Source organism: Pteropus alecto, unplaced genomic scaffold (genome assembly GCF_000325575.1).
Source record: "Pteropus alecto unplaced genomic scaffold, ASM32557v1 scaffold237, whole genome shotgun sequence".
NCBI classification, from domain to species: Eukaryota; Metazoa; Chordata; class Mammalia; order Chiroptera; family Pteropodidae; genus Pteropus; species Pteropus alecto.
The window spans coordinates 1,627,911-1,647,134 of record NW_006440624.1 but is presented as its reverse complement, the minus strand read 5'-3'; the positions used below and the strand labels follow the sequence as shown (position 1 = coordinate 1,647,134).

Below are 19,224 nucleotides of genomic sequence, written 5' to 3'. Positions count from 1 at the left end.
TTTGCCAATTTGCCAACAATATAATACTAAAAAGTGTGGTTAGCTACCCAAGTTATTATTCTTCTTTGTAACTAAAGATCATGCACTTGACTTTACTAATTTAGTTCCCACCCCTCCACTGCACATCATAATAGTTCATGTTAAATTATTTAAGCTGCTTAGATGAAGCTGTTATTAAGTGCAGCATGTTATTTGTCATCAGCAACTTTTGCTTTTTAGCTGAAATATTTCTTCTACATTCTTTCACCGTTGGCCCTTGTCTTTTTACCAACTAATCATGATATTGCTCAGAAATATCAAGAAATCCCCAAGGTCACCTCTTCTTCCAGGGTGATTATCTCTAAATATTCTCTGCTTGTAGGTAGCCAACCCAGGTTACCTTGGAAATCCATTGGGGACGATGCCTGGTAAAATCATGAGTGACTTCAGTGTGAAGAGTTTGGTTATGCTATTTGGACTGGATATGTTGACAGTGATGGCTGTCAACATATTATGTTAGCATATTATTATTCAGTATTCTTTTAATACACAGATTGTGTGTTTTTTGTATACCTGTTTTTTTTTTATATTTTAGTATAATTTCTCCCAGCATTAAAAATTTTTTGTAAACATTTTAATTCTAGTATACTAATAAACCTTAATTTATATAATAATTTTCCTAATGATGTCCATTTTCTCATGATAATGAATGTTGCCACACTGTGTTATATATAAATCATTGCCTGCTTTTCAAATGACTACTTTAGGAGAGAGTCCTGGAAGTTGAAGATTGAGTAAAACCAAAATAACATGATGCATTTTAACAATCGCTTTTAAACAAATTTGTATGAGGTGAACTCCTACTAGCAATATAGGAAAGTGTTGATTAAAAATATTCTAAATTAATTTTGGCTCAGTTATTCTTGACATGAATATAATTTTTAAATATTTGGTTACGCAGTCTCTGAAAGATAGAATGAATTAGTCATTTTTCTAGTTATCAAGTATCCACAAGTATGAACAATATTATAAAAATGTTTTGTAATTTTATTTATGAGAAGATTTGTTCATATCATAGAATAGGATTTGAGAGTTGTGTATTCTTTAGAATGGATGGGAAAGTGTGGGAAGAGTTTCCTAGCTTAAGGAATCTGTTCCCACATGTAATTGATCCATTCTAATTTTCCAAATATGTTTACATGACTTTGCTGACTAACTGTAAATCCCTAGGAGAGATTTTGTGGTAAAATGTCAGTCTCTTGTTTATAAAAATGACTGCCACAAATTCAGCATGATGAATCTTTATGGAATTTAGAACAAATTGTGAGCAGCATGAAACAGTATCTCATTCTTGAAGTGACTGATAAAATAAAAATAATATTTGGGAAACTTGTAAAAAGTAAGCAGGATTTGACACGAATCTTCAAATACAGTGGTCTTATGTATTAAATCACATTTCCTACAATTTTTCTTCATGTATAGTGCATATATTTATGTATATGCACACAAAAATAAAAAATGATTGAAATATTATTCATATAACTTGAGTTCTCTTTTAGATGTAAACATTTTACATGTAGAGTCCATTCCTTAATCTGAAATCTAACCAGTATATTTACTATTAATATTCGTTGCCTTTCTTTCATCAATTGATCAGGGGCACGGACTCTGTTCACCATACGGTTTAAAGTCCTGGCTCCACCACTTTCCAGTGGACGCCTTTAATCTCTCAGAGAGTCTTGTTTATGACATAGGCATACTACTGCTGCTTGCTTCATAGAGTTGTAAAGGTTTCATAAAATGCTGGCATATGGGAAGCAAAAGAGAATAATAGATACTATAGATGGTATGTCTTAGTACTGTGCTTTTAAAAAAATTATTCAGAGAGAGCCATCTCCTAATCGCTCCATTTTTGACAGGTCTGGCTGCCACCATGAGTTTCCAGGAAACTTAATTTACTGTGAACTATCCAGCCATTCAGCTAACCATGCGACAGCCCTTTAAGAGTTCTATTTTCGTGTATTATCTTTATGTTGATAATAAAGTGTTGCTTAATTCATTGGAATATAGCAGTAGAGGGAAGGAGTTGAGTAAGGAATGGTGCAAAAACAATTATTCCATGTAGATTCCACACCAATTATATTTTATGTATACCAGATACAATTCTTTTTCTTCTTTTTACCTTATCTATTGAAATTTCTTCTTTCCATTTCATTAAGAGAAAATTTCTATATTATGACTCCTTTGTGAATAACAAGAACCAAGCTAACACTGGTTAAGTAAAACAAAATTGATCAGGTAATCAAAGTCAGGTATAACCGGGTCTGAGGGTTCAAAATAATGTCAGGAACCTCTTCTTCTTTTTCCCTCCCTCTTTTCCCTCCTCCCCCTCCCCTTCTCCTCCCTTTTCCTTCCTCCCTCCCTTCTCCTTCCTCCCTCCCTTCCTCCATCCTCTTCCTTCTTTCCTTCCTTCCTTTTTCTCTCCTCTGTGTTGGCTTTATCTCTATCAGGATAAGACTGTCATGTCCTCTCTACCCCCCAAGTTGTGGCAAATACTATCACTAGCATCTCTAGGTTATCACATCACCTTTCACCCACTAGGCAGAACACTTCTTTTTTTGACAGCTCCAGGAAAGTTCCTGGTAGGGCTTTTTATTGGCTACCTAGCTTGAGTCATAAGCTTACCCTGAACCATTCACTGTAGTCAGGGATGCAGTGCACAGATTGGTCTCAATCGAGACATTTTACCTTTGATTTACAGGGACTAAGAGTGGAGTGTAGTGGGTTAACCTGAGGAAAAAGTGGGATGCAATTAAAGTAAAAAAGATGAATTCTGGAGAGCCACACGTTTATAATGATGGTATAGATGTGAGGGCTTCCCAGTGTACTGCATGGGAACTGGTGGCAGTGGTAGGCAGGATATCGATTCCAAAGATGTTTACTTCTGAATGCTAATTATTTGAATATGTTATGTTACATGGTAAAGAGGAATTAAGTTTGCAATGGAACTAAGGCTGCTAATCAGTTGCCCTTAAAATAGATTATCCTGGATTATCCAGAGGGGAATCTTTATCAATGGAAGATGTAGGTGAAAGAAAGTTTGCAGCATAAGAAAGACTTGGTCAGTGTTGCTGGCTGCCAGGTTGTTGGAAGGGAACCATCAGCCAGGGAATTCAGGTGGCCTCTGTAAGTTGAAAAAGGCAAGGAAACGGATCACACTTAGAGCTTCTAGAAGATATGTATCCCTTCTCATACCTTAATTTTAGCTCAGTGTGACCAGTTTCTGACTTTTGACCTCCAGAACTGTAGGATAATAAATGCATGTTGTTTTAGGTCACCAAGTTTGTGGCAATTTGTTATAGCAGCAACAGGAAACTAATCTAGTGGCCCCATGGACTGTCCCAGTTTCTCATACTTTTGTCAAATCATGAGCCAGATTGTTTTAGATTTGGAAAATATAATTACAACTGAAGTTTCAGTGAAAACCTTTAAAAATGCTGTCTACATTTCTTATCTGTCATATTTTCCCCAGCCTTTGGCCCTGCAAACAAATGCTGATTTTCCTCTTTTTAAATTCCAGCTTCAGTTAGTCGTTAGAAATATTATCTATCAACAAATTGTAAGATGCATGAGAAATATTAATTTTTAGAATGCCTAATATAGCTCTTGAGTCTGCAAAACGTCCAGTGATGATAAATATAGCCAGTAGAAGTACTTCTTTAAAAACTAAGATTGGAATGTTAAAATGTTGGCATTTGGGCCTCAAAAAAATTTTCCCTCTACTTGTTATCCTGTTATTGATTATTTGATCATTTTAAGATGTAGCAAACAAAGAAAATACTTGGATTTTAAAAGAAAATATTTTTCTTCATGGTTTTTCTTTTCTTGAAAGATCTTCTCTTACCTGATTTCACGATCTGGAACATGAAAGAATGTGCTATTTTTTTCTAAATGACTTTTTTGAACATAAACATTGCGCAATTGCAACAAATATTTATGAAAAAGCCAAATTAAAAACAATGAAAAGAATTTTTAAGTTTACAACTATTGTTCTTTCTTAATGAGTGAAAATAACCCCAGGACCACCTTTTCGTTTCTTCCTCAAATAGCTTGATAAACGATCTTTGACTATGAAAATGGGTTTGCAATTAAAATAAAAGACATCAGAGAGTTTTTCTGCCTCGTCACAATTAATTTTTAATTGCCTTTGAGAAGATGTGTCTCCTCCTCCATTAAGGTTTCCAGCCTTGGTAAACACTTTGGCGTGTGGGGTCTTTTTTAAGGTCCACTCTTCACCCCACTCACATCTTTCCTGGAGCAGCTGGCTCCTGTCATTTCTGATGAAAGTCATTCTCTCTCCCTTGGCTCGGGATTTGGAAATATTGTTGTTGGAGCTACTTCTTTAACAGATCTTGAAAAATGCTCATTCGATTTCATTCGTGTGCCCAGATTATTGCATACTGAGAATTTATACCTGATAAAGGAAATTGCCTGTGTGAACTGCCTCTTCATAGGAGAGCAATCAGCCAATTCTTGGACGAGAATACCAGTCTCTGGGGTGGGCAATGGCACATGAGTTGTGACAGCTAGCCCAGACTTCCATTCCTCTCTTGACGAGGAGCTTACAGTCCCTTCTAACCACATCAGAAACACAAGGTAGGGGTGGGAGCGGAACAGGAAAAGGTGCCTGAAGGGTGCTGGGACATGGAAAGAATCTGAAACTGACTTTCTCCTTCTATAGCTTTAGCTAGAAGATGATGGTGTTGGTGTTGGTAATAATGATAATAACATCAGCTAATGTTTCATTTATTGAAATGTTTTTAGACGGACCAAGCCCTTTATGTGCCTTACCTTATTTGATCCCCTTTATTATCCCTATTTTACAGATAACCTCTCTGAGCCTTAATTTCCATAATCTGCTTGCAGGATGCCAAAGAGTATCAGCTTGAAACCAACTGGAATTCAAACACAGGCCTTTCTGACTCCAGACTTTTAGTGCTTATTCGTTCTTTGGGATCAAAGCTACATTGCATCAATCACAAATATTCCAATAATCTGTGTGCCTGGGGTGGCTTTGGTCTTAATTAGATCAGCTAAAAACTGCTGGTATACGGGAGCTTCGTACTCCAGATCTTAGCATGTTGTACTGTACTACTGAACACTTTTGTTCTCTTACTGTTCTATAGTGTGGTCTTCGCAATGTACTGGGGACATCTAGTCTCCTCTAGGAGACTTTGGGGTATCATTCTACAACATACTTAGAAGCATTCTAAGCTGCTTGTCCTTGGTTGTGGGAATATGCAACTGAATGCATGAAAGAGTCAGGAGGATCCCAAACATTGGCCACAATGTCATACTGTGAGAGTACTCCCTCCTAAGAATTCCCACTTCCAAAAATAGCCATTGATTTTTTTCCATGAAAGACTGATGTACACTGGGGACATTTAAACACAGTTAAGATACCATATGTCTACTCTAAAGAACTTAAAATCTGAGGACAAGATGTAATCATATAACTTTTCTTCCATAATGATTTTTATAACTTTTATATGGACAGTGCATGACAGTGAGAACTAGGAAGCTTAGACCAGGAGGTCTGCACTCTGGACAAGTTAACAGGGAAGATCTCTTGGAATAGATGGGGTTTGAGATAGACCATAGGGGCTGGGTTGGATCTGCATAAATGAAGAAAAAGGAGCAATCCTTTTTCCCTGGGTGATACAATTGAGTAGGGCTGTAAAGGAAGGTATGATTTAGCTGAGACTGGTGAACACATCAGAATGTTTTGATAGACTAATACAGGAGATAATGTCAAAAAGAAATTAGGGACACAGTGTAAAGAGTCTTAAATATCAAAGCTAAGTTTTAATTTGCTTATATTACCTATTCTCTGAGTTTTACTTTCTTATAAAATGAGAAGATTTGATTAATAGATTGTCTTTCAAGCAATTTTCACTTCTAACATGAAAAATAGGTATCGGTTTTCTGAATCTATTTTATCCGAAGGTAATGATAAACCATTGAAACTATTCAAAGAGAATAACATAGTAATGTTAATACTTAACATTTATTGAGTACTTACTATGTGCCAAATGTTGTTCTAAGTACTTTGGATTAGGCTATTTAGTTTTTACCACAAGCCTGTGACATAAGTACTTTTACCCTCGTTTTTACAGATGAGTACTGACATAAATTCTTAAGTGACCAAATCACAAAGGGAGTAAGTGGTAGAACCTAGGCATTTTAAATGTGGGGCTTTGAACAATTTTCCTCTCAGTAATTTAGATAATTTGGTTAGATTTACATAATATTTGGTAGTGAGAAATTATATGTGGGGAGTGTGGAGTTGGCACTTGCAGACTTTTGGTGTGAGGTTATGAGGACTGAAGGTGATTGGAAGAAAGGGGAGTAATTTGTGAGAAATTTCTAAGGAGAACTATGTAGGGCTTGAATGATATCAATTTGGGGAGAGATTGAAATGAAGTCTGTTTTCTAGCCTGAGATTTGGGAGAATCAGCACATCATGAATAGAAATAGCGAAGTCAGGATGGCAAGCTAAAGGTTCAAATGAAAACAAGCAGTTTAAATATTTTAAGAGTGAAAAAGAGGGTAAGATGTGTTTTTCTCAGCAGAGAACTGGCCCATTCAGATTTCAGTTTGGGGGATCTTCCTTTTTTCTTTTAACCTATACTTATTGAAGGCCTATTATGTGTGTGGTATCATGTTAAAACAGACATGCATAAATAGTTTCAAAGCCTCAGAAATGATTAAAGTTTGGAAACTATTAGACAAAATGTAATATGGTTGACTTTAAAACAGAAAGCCTGACTAGCTCGAAGGTCTAAGTATATGGAAATGAAATGTTGCCTCCTCAAATTTTTTGATGTACGTTGTATAATATTTGTGTGTACAGATGTATATACATGTCACACATACATGTATATATACACAAGAATGTTTTTTTCATGCAAGACAGTGAAGAAGAAGGCTTTGAACTCTAGAATGAGGAATTGAGATATGAGGGAATTTACTGGAAAAGATAAGGTTATAATTAGACTGACAGCAGAGATGTGACAGTACTTTTTCTTAAAAGTAGTTCAAGTTTCTGAGTAGATCTGGAATAAAAACATAGTCCTCTTACCTGCCTGGGTTCTGAACAAGTTGAGAAATAACAAATCTAAAGATATAGTGAAAATATCTTTTACAAAAGAGGCCAGGAAAAAGCACCAGGCTTTCACTTGATTAGTCAGTATGCTGGCTGAAGGCTCACCCCATCCGGTGTGTGTCAGGCCCCACCGGGCTGGGGCAGAGCCCACCCCTGGGGATGTGGAAGAGAACACATGATCTGTATCAGGAGCCTTCCCAGGAAGAAGAAAGATGAGGGAGGTGCTGAGCTTTGCAATCTCCTTATTTTCCCCCAACTTACAAGTCACATACTTCTCTCTTCTTTACAAGGGAGAAGGGTGAGTTAAGGGGCACAGAGAGACCTGGAACACTCAGAAAAGTCTCTCCTTGCAGAGAGCAGAAGCAGGTTAGAGGCACTTCTAACTTAAGAAAAAAATAATGCCAGCTACTTGAGATGCCTTAACTGTAAGAAAGGGGCAAGGACTAGATGATTTTTCAAGGTCCTTTTTATTTTTGACCTATATAATCATAATTCTATGAATATCCAAAGGGATTGCAAAGTGGGGGCTAATTTCCTGCTGCCTGTTTCTAAGTGTGAGGGGCTTTGTGTCTGCATTCCAGGAGGTCTGTTTTAATGATTAGATTCATTTTTTGTTGTTCTTAGTACCTTAAAACATAAGACCCGGATACTATGAATTGTTTGATTTATAGGCCAGTTGAGACTATGAGAAATATACATAACGTTTGCAAGCAAAATTCTGGCTACAGAGGTTAATGACAACTTTTATAGTTTGCTGTCATTGACCACTTGATAGTAAATTACTATTTGGGGAAAAGAGGATGTATTCAAATTTTAGAAACCCCTTAGGCTCAAACTACTCTCGTTCATTTATTCATTCATTTATTCACAGATATTTTAAATTAAATGACTTCAGGTTCTGTTTTAGGCACTGAGGAACTGTAAGAGAACAGATAAGAATCCCTGTTCTCATTAAGTTTATATGCTAGTAGGTATAAAGAAACAAAAAATAAACAAATAAAATTTACAGTTTGAGATGGTGACAAGTTTTGTGGAGAAATGTGAAATACCCAAGAGGGATAGAGAGTGATGAGGTAGTTACCAGTAGTTAGGACAGACCTCACTGGGAGGGTCACATTTAAGCAAAGGCCTGAAGGTATTGAGGGGTAAGCCGTGCACCTGTCTAGGGGAAGACACTTGGGCAGAGGAAACAGCAAGTACGGTGACCTTGAGATGGGAGGATTCCAAATGCCAGGCTATAGGACCTTGTGAGCTATTTTACTTTGAATGGGATGGGTTTTGAGGAGAAGATGTGACATAATCTGCCACTTAAATTTCTCTGGCTCTTTGTCGAGGATAACCTAAAAAGGGAAGAACAGAAATAAAAAGTATGGTTATAAGGCTCATTCAAAACTGAGGTGATGGTTGTTTGGATTAGGGTAGTAACAGGGGAGGTGGTGAGCAGTGGTCAGTCTGGAGATATTTTGAAAGTTGAGTCAATAGCATATGTGAAAAGATTTGATTTGTGGTGTGAGAAGAGTTAAGGATGGTTTAGTCAAGGGTTTTGGTCTGAGTAACTGGGAGGAGAGAGTTGCCATTTACTGACATAGGTGAGGGGCAGATTCGGAAGCAGGAACATAAGAAGTTTACTTTGGGAAATGTTGAGATGCTGTTGACTGTTCACATGGAGTGGATCCATAGGCAATTGAATTGACAAGAGAAGAGCTCATGGATGAAGACTAGGTTAGATATATATGATTGTGAAAGCATTCAGAGTCGCAGGTGGGATGAGCTAACCAGGTGGGAGAGGGTAGATGTAGGAGAGAAGAGCCCATGGACCAGGTCCCGTGACACTGCAATGCATAGGGCTCATGGGAATAGGGACATGAGGAGGGAGAATGAGGAGGGAGACCAGTGAGGAAAGAGGGGTCCTGGAAACTAAATGAAGTATTTTAAGAAGGAAAGAGAAACAGGGTCAGATGTTGATGACAGGGCAAGTAAGAAGATAGATCCTTGATTATTTGTTTCAGCAACATGGGGTTACTAGTGACCTCCACAAGAGCCTGATTAGAGTGGGTTAGAGAAAGAACAAGAATGGGAAGAAAGGAATTGGAGATATTGAATATAGTTAGTTTTTTAAAGTGTTTTGCTAGAAGGGGCGGGGGTGAAGTAATGAGGGATTAGCTAGAGGTGGATGTGTCGTCAAGAAGTTTTTCTTTTTTTTGAGATGGGAAATATGGTGGCTTATTTATTTGCTGGTAGGAATGATCTAGTGATATGGGAGAAATTCATAAGGAAAGAGAGAGAGGACAATTGCTAAAATAGTTCTTGCAAAAGCAAGGGAGATTAGGATGTATATAAGGAACGATTTTGCAAACAGTTCATACAACCAGTAGGGAGATGGAGCATGCATGCACAGATGCCAGCGGATTGTGGAAAATTTACTGTATATGAGTCACTCTTGGGTAATTAGTGGCCAAGGTGTGGCCCCAGCCTTCTTGTGGCTTGTGGAACTTATGGCCTACAAAACCTTTACACACCTATTTCTGTGGCCCTTCAGCCATCACAGCTGACAATTAAATAGTTTCATATTTTAAAATTGCACATAGGTATTATTTTGATGGGTACTAATTTATATTTCTTAAGACATCTAACATTTACTGAATCCTCTGCATAATCTCCTTTATACCACTCACCAAACCTATGAATTTGGAACTATTACTCACCCCCAGTTAACAAATGAGGAAACTGAGCCTAAGGAAAAAATAAAGAACTTGTTCATTTGTTGACTTGCTGTTTTCTGACATTGTAGTTCATGCCTTAACCGTAGGTTATAATGCTTTGTGGAAGTATTTGGGCCTGTGAAATGTATACTTTCTGAATGCAGCAAATTAACATTGGATATAATTCAGTTTTCTTATGTGATCGTAATCTGAGATTAAATACTCTTGATAGTTTTGAGCTTTACCCACCACCTTCTCCCCTCCCCACCCCTGCAAATACCAAGAATTTAAGAGCCTTTTAATTAAACTTTTTGAAGCTACACTAGAGCAAAAATTGGTTGACTGGCTGTGAGTAGGCAGAACGTCATCATTTTTGTGGTAGTTTTCCTTTATAAGTCAGAGCTTAAATTAGAAATTGATCGCAAGGTATTTAATCTATTCTGAAGTGAATAAGCCTAGGAGCATGGTCTTCAGCATCAAAACGATCAGAAGCAATATTTTCCTTTAGCTTTTTGCTGGCTTTGTGTTAGGCCTCCTAGGCCTGCTTTCTCATTTATAGACTAAGGGTAATAATAACTACCTATGGTGACTGTGGTGAGAATTAGAGATGATATATTCCCGAGCACAAAGCACAGCCTGGTATTTATTCTGCTAATAAGTGACAGGTGACTGGGTAGCTTCCTTGTCAGTTCCCTTAACGTTAACTACTGTCAGGGGGATGGTAGCCTGAGGAGTTACTAAGTGCATCTTTTCCTTTGATTGATTTCCAACTGGAAAATAACTCATTCACGGTTTAATTTCAGAGATGTTTCTTATGCGTACATTTAAGGAATGATTTATTATTTAGTTTTATAGAAGACAAAGCTCTATAGAAATATACCATCTTTATTTTGAATAAAAATTTAGAACGCATTGTCTGACAGGAGAAATGGAACTGTCCCAAATAGGATGTATGGTTAACTGTAAGCATGAGGCTTTGAGTAGCCTCCTGGGTGTGGAAGAGCCTCCTTGCATTCTTAAATTTTCTAGTTCTCTAGTTACTTAATCCAGGCATCAGTATATTGTCTAGACTTTGGGTGTATGAATTCTCTTCAACGGAAATGGGAAATCCATACATTAAAATTAAGCATTGCTTTCTCCTGCCTGTGAAACAGTAAACTGATGGTTAGAGAAAGAATTACAACAGAGATTATTGGTACAGCTGGATGCTTATGGGCCTTGGATAGGAAGTCAGAGTGTGTAGCATAATAGACCTGCGTTACTACCCTAATTTAAAAACTTCTACAGACAAGAGACCCTGGATAGTACAAAATCTTCTATTAGATGACATTGGGAATACCAATCAAATGAGGAGTTCTTATCCCTAAGGAATTAATTTGGGATAGGCTTTGCCCATCCACATCCAAGAGACTAAGTCATCTTTTACTAAGGAAACTTACCCCTTCATCACTCTGTTCCTGTGACACTTGACTTCACTCCCTAAAATTTTGAGTTCTTTCTCTAAACCAAAATTTACAGACATATTCACCAGGGATTTGGTTGTAAGGGATACCAGTCTCTGTCTCTGTGCTTGCACTAATGCCTGTTATATATCCTGGACTGTAATGCAGCGGTCCCCACCCTTTTTGGCACCAGGGACCAGTGCTCCTATGAGACTCTAATGCCTGATGATCTGAGATGGAGCTGAGGCTGTGATGCTAGTGCTGGGGAGTGGCTGCAAATACAGGAGAACCTTTGCTCACTGGCCCACCACTCACCTCCTGCTGTGTGCTGCGGTGCCTAAGAAGCTTTACACACCTATTTCTGTGGCCCTTCAGCCATCACAGCTGACAATTAAATAGTTTCATATTTTAAAATTGCACATAGGTATTATTTTGATGGGTACTAATTTATATTTCTTAAGACATCTAACATTTACTGAATCCTCTGCATAATCTCCTTTATACCACTCACCAAACCTATGAATTTGGAACTATTACTCACCCCCAGTTAACAAATGAGGAAACTGAGCCTAAGGAAAAAATAAAGAACTTGTTCATTTGTTGACTTGCTGTTTTCTGACATTGTAGTTCATGCCTTAACCGTAGGTTATAATGCTTTGTGGAAGTATTTGGGCCTGTGAAATGTATACTTTCTGAATGCAGCAAATTAACATTGGATATAATTCAGTTTTCTTATGTGATCGTAATCTGAGATTAAATACTCTTGATAGTTTTGAGCTTTACCCACCACCTTCTCCCCTCCCCACCCCTGCAAATACCAAGAATTTAAGAGCCTTTTAATTAAACTTTTTGAAGCTACACTAGAGCAAAAATTGGTTGACTGGCTGTGAGTAGGCAGAACGTCATCATTTTTGTGGTAGTTTTCCTTTATAAGTCAGAGCTTAAATTAGAAATTGATCGCAAGGTATTTAATCTATTCTGAAGTGAATAAGCCTAGGAGCATGGTCTTCAGCATCAAAACGATCAGAAGCAATATTTTCCTTTAGCTTTTTGCTGGCTTTGTGTTAGGCCTCCTAGGCCTGCTTTCTCATTTATAGACTAAGGGTAATAATAACTACCTATGGTGACTGTGGTGAGAATTAGAGATGATATATTCCCGAGCACAAAGCACAGCCTGGTATTTATTCTGCTAATAAGTGACAGGTGACTGGGTAGCTTCCTTGTCAGTTCCCTTAACGTTAACTACTGTCAGGGGGATGGTAGCCTGAGGAGTTACTAAGTGCATCTTTTCCTTTGATTGATTTCCAACTGGAAAATAACTCATTCACGGTTTAATTTCAGAGATGTTTCTTATGCGTACATTTAAGGAATGATTTATTATTTAGTTTTATAGAAGACAAAGCTCTATAGAAATATACCATCTTTATTTTGAATAAAAATTTAGAACGCATTGTCTGACAGGAGAAATGGAACTGTCCCAAATAGGATGTATGGTTAACTGTAAGCATGAGGCTTTGAGTAGCCTCCTGGGTGTGGAAGAGCCTCCTTGCATTCTTAAATTTTCTAGTTCTCTAGTTACTTAATCCAGGCATCAGTATATTGTCTAGACTTTGGGTGTATGAATTCTCTTCAACGGAAATGGGAAATCCATACATTAAAATTAAGCATTGCTTTCTCCTGCCTGTGAAACAGTAAACTGATGGTTAGAGAAAGAATTACAACAGAGATTATTGGTACAGCTGGATGCTTATGGGCCTTGGATAGGAAGTCAGAGTGTGTAGCATAATAGACCTGCGTTACTACCCTAATTTAAAAACTTCTACAGACAAGAGACCCTGGATAGTACAAAATCTTCTATTAGATGACATTGGGAATACCAATCAAATGAGGAGTTCTTATCCCTAAGGAATTAATTTGGGATAGGCTTTGCCCATCCACATCCAAGAGACTAAGTCATCTTTTACTAAGGAAACTTACCCCTTCATCACTCTGTTCCTGTGACACTTGACTTCACTCCCTAAAATTTTGAGTTCTTTCTCTAAACCAAAATTTACAGACATATTCACCAGGGATTTGGTTGTAAGGGATACCAGTCTCTGTCTCTGTGCTTGCACTAATGCCTGTTATATATCCTGGACTGTAATGCAGCGGTCCCCACCCTTTTTGGCACCAGGGACCAGTGCTCCTATGAGACTCTAATGCCTGATGATCTGAGATGGAGCTGAGGCTGTGATGCTAGTGCTGGGGAGTGGCTGCAAATACAGGAGAACCTTTGCTCACTGGCCCACCACTCACCTCCTGCTGTGTGGAGCGGTGCCTAAGAAGGCCATGGACCGGTACCGGTCCTCGGCCCCGGGGAATAGAGCACCTGTGAAGCAGGGATTATGGTACCGCTGCTCCAGTGTTGGAGCTAGGCTTTACTTTTCTCTCTGATACAACTTCCTCTGCTTAGTAAATATTTATAGCTGTGTTACTTATTCTAAGCATTTAATAGGAGGATATCTTGTTTAAATCTATTAGTTATTATAAGTTGCATAATGATCACAAACATGCACTCAAGAAATTTCCAATTTGTAGAATTTGTCTTCTAGTACTTTACACATTGAGGTATTTAAAAAGCAGGAAAATAATGAAAACGTAGGGACTATAAGGATACTTTTAAACACATAGGTTAATTTATGAGTTTCATACTCTAATTTATTGGATGACGTACATGTACTTTCTATAGGTGAACAGTATTAGGAACCATTTAATTTTTTCAGAGTACTTTAACCCACTATAGAACTAGTCTTAGACTAGAATTATGAAGGTGCAAAACCGTTTAATTTATGTTCTCAGATATTCCTTTCCATCTTCATCATTGTTGCCCCTTCATTTCCTTCAGTATCCTCTGTTCTGCCTTCAAAATTATTTCTATTGAGGGATAAATGGTTCATTCAGTGTGTTGTTTCCCAAGGATGTTTGCATTTGAGCAGACAATACTCACTTTGGCTAAACTAGGGGAATAAGTTCTAATTGTGGAACCCATGTTGTCAGGTGGATCCCAGATATACTTTCATGTCCTAATGAATGTCTATCATGTAAGGAATACAGGACAAAATGACAATATCATTTGCTCTTGACTAACTCTAACCTGCACATTCAATTTATAGATTATTATTTCTTCTTTTTTACCCATTTTCCTCATTTTCCGAAAACATTCTGTGATTTATGAGACGTGACATGATGCAGCAGCCTGCGTGTATGGGCTTTGGAGTACAACTCGAATCTGTATCTGAGCTTTACACTTGCTTGACCTTGGACACGTATCCCCTGAATCTCAGTTTCCTCGTCTCTGAGGTTTGATTGTTAGAATTTTTATGATGGAAAAATGTGTGTAAACTACAGCACCACAAACTAAAGTGTATAAATTAGGGGTCATGGTATATGCAACATAAAGGAGCTATTGTAATTAGTGTAAATTCTAGGATTCTTATTGGGAAAAAAATTTAAAAATAAGAAAAAATTTCTTCAACATAATAGCAACTTTGTTAAAAATTTGCAGCAGGTATCAGTTAAACAATAATAAATTCATTGGGAGCATGTCTTGATTATAAGAAAACCAGGTATAGTTTATAGAAACATTCATTTTCTCAAATATGGGAAATGAATATTCACATTGTAATAAACTTTTAAAAAAAGTTTATTACAATGAGTTATCTAAGTGCATTTGAAAAATGATTTAAGTTCTCAAAATTTAATACGTATGAGATTATTCGGAAATGTAATAATGCAAGCTGAGGTGCAGTCTTGTGAGGTAGGCACTTTATGCCTACGTTATGTCCTCCTGTATTCTCTTGTTGTACAGGGTTCTACAATTCTGTTTTTCACTCCACAGATTTACCAGTAAAGAGGCAGAGAGAGTATGAGCTGGTCACTCCAGTCAGCACAAATCTAGAAGGACACTATCTCTCCCATATTCTTTCTGCAAATCACAAAAAGAGGTCAACGAGGGACGTGTCTTCCAACTCTGAGCAATTGTTCTTTAACATCACAGCGTTCGGAAGAGATTTTCATCTGCGACTGAAGCCCAACACTCAGCTCATAGCTCCTGGGGCTGTTGTGGAATGGCATGAGACATCTCCGGTGCCTAGGAATATAACCGACCCTGTTAATGATCATCAACTAGGACGTGCTTCTGAAAGAATCTGGAAAACAGAGCCTTTGCAGACTAACTGTGCTTACGTCGGTGACATCATGGATGTTCCAGGAACCTCTGTTGCCATTAGCAACTGTGATGGTCTGGTAAGACTCATTCCCTTTTGTGTGTATATGTTTGCAGGTGTTTGGGAGTTCAGCATGGCTTCAGTATGGTTTGGAAGGTAGAGGTGGAAAGGAAGCCTCATTATTAGATTTTAAGTCGGGAAGAAGCAAAAGAAAGCATTTTGCCATCAAAGATGTGTGCTTTGGCTTAATTTTGACATGAAGACCACATTATTCCAAGAAATGAAAGCCAAATATTTTAGTATTTTTTTGCTTATATTTTCACTGTGTTACATTGGGTAATTTTATTTCCTTATTTCTTTTAAAGCATTCTGAAAACTTTCTAAAGAAACATAGATTCCTCCACAATGATAGTATTTCACTTCTTCTGAGGGAACTTTGGATATCTTCTAAGAGAGTATTTTGAAAGCATTCTTTCACCTCCCCACAGAATGCTAAAATGGGAAATGAGCAGATCATATGTCAGGATTTGTTCAAATAGCATTACTTTATGAATGTGAGATGTAGTTCTTTCTTGATGGTAGATATTTTCTTTATTTTCAAATGAAATACCCATATATTGCTCTTCAGTTTTGTGATTGAAGCCAGCGGTAACTGACCCTTATTTACACACTCAGCAGATGTGAACTATTTTGTATTTCCAGGTGTTATTTGAAAATTGTGTCAATGTTTATGCCTCTTCCATCCACAGTGTGACTCCAAGTCTTTCTTCAAAAAGAGCAACCATTTTTCCTTTCTCTGGTTGCCAGGCTGCTGTTTCTTGGGAGTTAAGAGCTATTCTCTTTGTCACTGCTTCTAAGAGTTCTCAAAATAGTCCTTACATTCCTACTTGTAATTATTCTACCTTGGCTGCTCCTCGAACAATACTGTGAATATTCTGCTATTGTCCTCTCTATGCATAATCCCAACCCCCAAAAGTTATGATATCATATGTTTTACCAAATGCTGGTGAATTCATTGTTTTACGTTTTATTTTTTAGTCTTGTACTGCCTCGTGATCTGTAAAATGTTAAGAGCCAGCACAGAAAACTGAATAGAAATAGTGTAGCAGGTCCTACTCTCCAAGTTGGACTTCGTGAGTTTAGGATCCATACCCTTATATTTGGGGGTGAACTGTGTTCTGGGGCTTTAAAAAATAAGGAATCTTTCAAACGTTTCTCAACAAAGGTTGAATAGACCTGAATAAGTCACTAAATAAAAATTTTTTTAAAAGCACTTTCCAGAAGACTTAGTAAGTATAAAGTACTCATTGAGAGAGCTTGATTGAATACTACTAAGATATAAATGGAAATAGAATATATAAAAGGCACTGCTTTGTAATAATTTTAAGTAAAATGTATTGAGTTTAAAACTTAATTCAGTGCTATTTTTTAGTTTTATAGCATAAAAATGTACTTTTCACCTCCTCAGTTAAGACTTGAAACTTGGGATATTGGCTTGAAAATCAATTTAAGGAAGGCAGAAGGCAAGGAAATTACTTGAATGGACTATCATAGTGATTTTTAAACCTGATTGAGCAATCAATATTTTTCTTACTGTATATGTCAAATTATGTAATCATAGATACAGAAATCTGGGGCAATAAAAGGTTGTTATAAGGAAGAGGAAAATAGATATAAAATGTGATTGGAAATAGATATAAAGTGTGATTATTAAGATTGTTTAATATCTCATTTTAAAGATACAGTATTAACTATTGACATCATGTATATGTAGATATAGTGTGTGTATGTGTGTACACTAAACTACCAGTGTACATTATAGGTATTCATTTTTCTATTCTTTGATCTATTAACTAATTAATTTAAAGATAGTTGTAGAAAGTCGGTTATGGGCCAAGCACTATTCCAGGTGCTGTGAAATGGTGAAAAGAATAATCATGGCTACTGTCCTCATAGAACTCTAAGATACTAAGTTTGTCGTAGAATTTAAGCACCAAAATGTGTGTGTGTGTGTGTGTGTGTGTGTGTGTGTGTGTGTGTGTGTATTAAAACCAGACAAAAGTGGCCCGGGCCTTCAGTTTGACCCAGGAGAATGGGTAGATCTGGCTGGTAACGAGTACTATTGGCCAAGTGAACATGCAGAAATGGAAGTCTCTTCTATAGTTTCCAGCCCAGCAGCTATTGAGGAAGAATAGAGATGATGGCAGGAAGAGAAGCAAGGATGTGGAGAGAAGATCAGCAAACTGGAGGGATAACTTCATTAAGCTGGGGACAGGTTCTTAAAATTGCACGATTACATTGGACAGGATAATCCCTTAGCAGAGACGAAGTAGGAACTTGAATTGGTATAAATAAATTTGGCTCGTTAGCTGATTCCTAAACCTTTTTGTTCCTTTAACTTACTATGTAGGGATTTAAATTTGACTTTCTTGACCTTAGTAAAGGAATCAGGGATACTGAGAACATAGGTGCCTGAGGATCAGCTTGATGGGCTAAAAAGCCATTGCCCTGATTATAGTCAAATCCAAGTTTTCCCAGCCAGTAGAAAGTACAGTCACTTTGGACTGAAAATACCAATGGGAAAATCTCTGCCCGATAAGTATATAGTTAAGTCTCCTGATATGGAAGACACTGAAGCCTACCTGGATGAGAAATCTAATCCTTTTGATTAGGTTAATTTTAGAGTGGTATAGATAGGATTCCAGTGATCTGATTTTCTACTTGTGTCCTTTGAGGCTGTGGCACAGGGAGCAGCCACAGGTATTTATTTTTCATTAGGTTTGGAGGGCTCATAACAAGGCCTCTTCCCTGAGTGAAATCACTTAACTCTTTTTTCTTATGCTACCTTGTGGTATGCTGTGTGACTTTGAAATAGACAGTGCTCTGAGATAGAATTAACTTGTATTAAACAGTATCTTAATTAAAAAATAGTGCTACTCAAAGTGTGTCCACAGACTCAGGTTTGTGGACAAGATAAATACAGAAAGCGAGACTATGTGCAGAAACTTTTATAGTAATTTGACAGTTTATTGTATTTGTGTTGGTTCTAATAATAAAAACGTGGGATTGGGGTTTGGGTCTTGTTTATTTTGTTTTTCTAGTACTTAGGTTTTATTGTATTTTACAAAATTTCAGTCTGAGACCATTTACGGAGAAAAGAAACTATTTCTTCACCACTGATAGTTGTTTGAAAAGCAAGCAATGACTCAGCTATTTTTACTCCTCTGGACATCAGAAACTTGACTGAAATAGAGTCTACCTATTCCAGGTAACTATATGAAATGATCACAGAAAAGGTACTTTAACATTATTGAAGAGGACAGAAAAATACCTTGAGTGACATTTCCAGAGCCATGGTCTAGAAAGTGATCTAGACATGGATATACGTAGTAACTAAAATATTCTGTGGGTTTCTGAAATCAAGGTCAGAGTCTTCTGTACAAAGAAATTGATAGTGATTCTCACCAATGAGGCCACGAACAACATCTGCTCCTGTCCAGTATGACCTTGTCCTGTTCTTTGACAAGATTACCATTCATGAGTGACTGCTGATTCTTCAATTGCAGCTTTATTCCCACTCTTGCCTACTCCACTTATACCTCAGTGAGAATTATTGAGGTATTCAATCAGAATTGTTCCTGCTTTCTGATAGCATCTACTCTAAAACAGTCCAGCTTCTCTAGGCCTTCCCCCAAATTACCCAGCCAAAGCCTAAATCCTGTTAATAGGTT

General features: G+C 37.3%; 1 protein-coding gene across 1 annotated transcript in view; it reads left to right on the top strand.

The window, feature by feature from the left end:
• Window positions 1–19,224, top strand: part of ADAMTS3 (ADAM metallopeptidase with thrombospondin type 1 motif 3) — a 229,759-nt gene that overhangs the window by 5,277 nt on the left and 205,258 nt on the right. Inside the window, exon 3 of the mRNA XM_006917296.3 lies at window positions 15,166–15,572. Within this exon, the coding sequence (XP_006917358.1) occupies window positions 15,166–15,572 (407 nt within the window). The remainder of the gene's footprint in view (window positions 1–15,165; window positions 15,573–19,224) is intronic.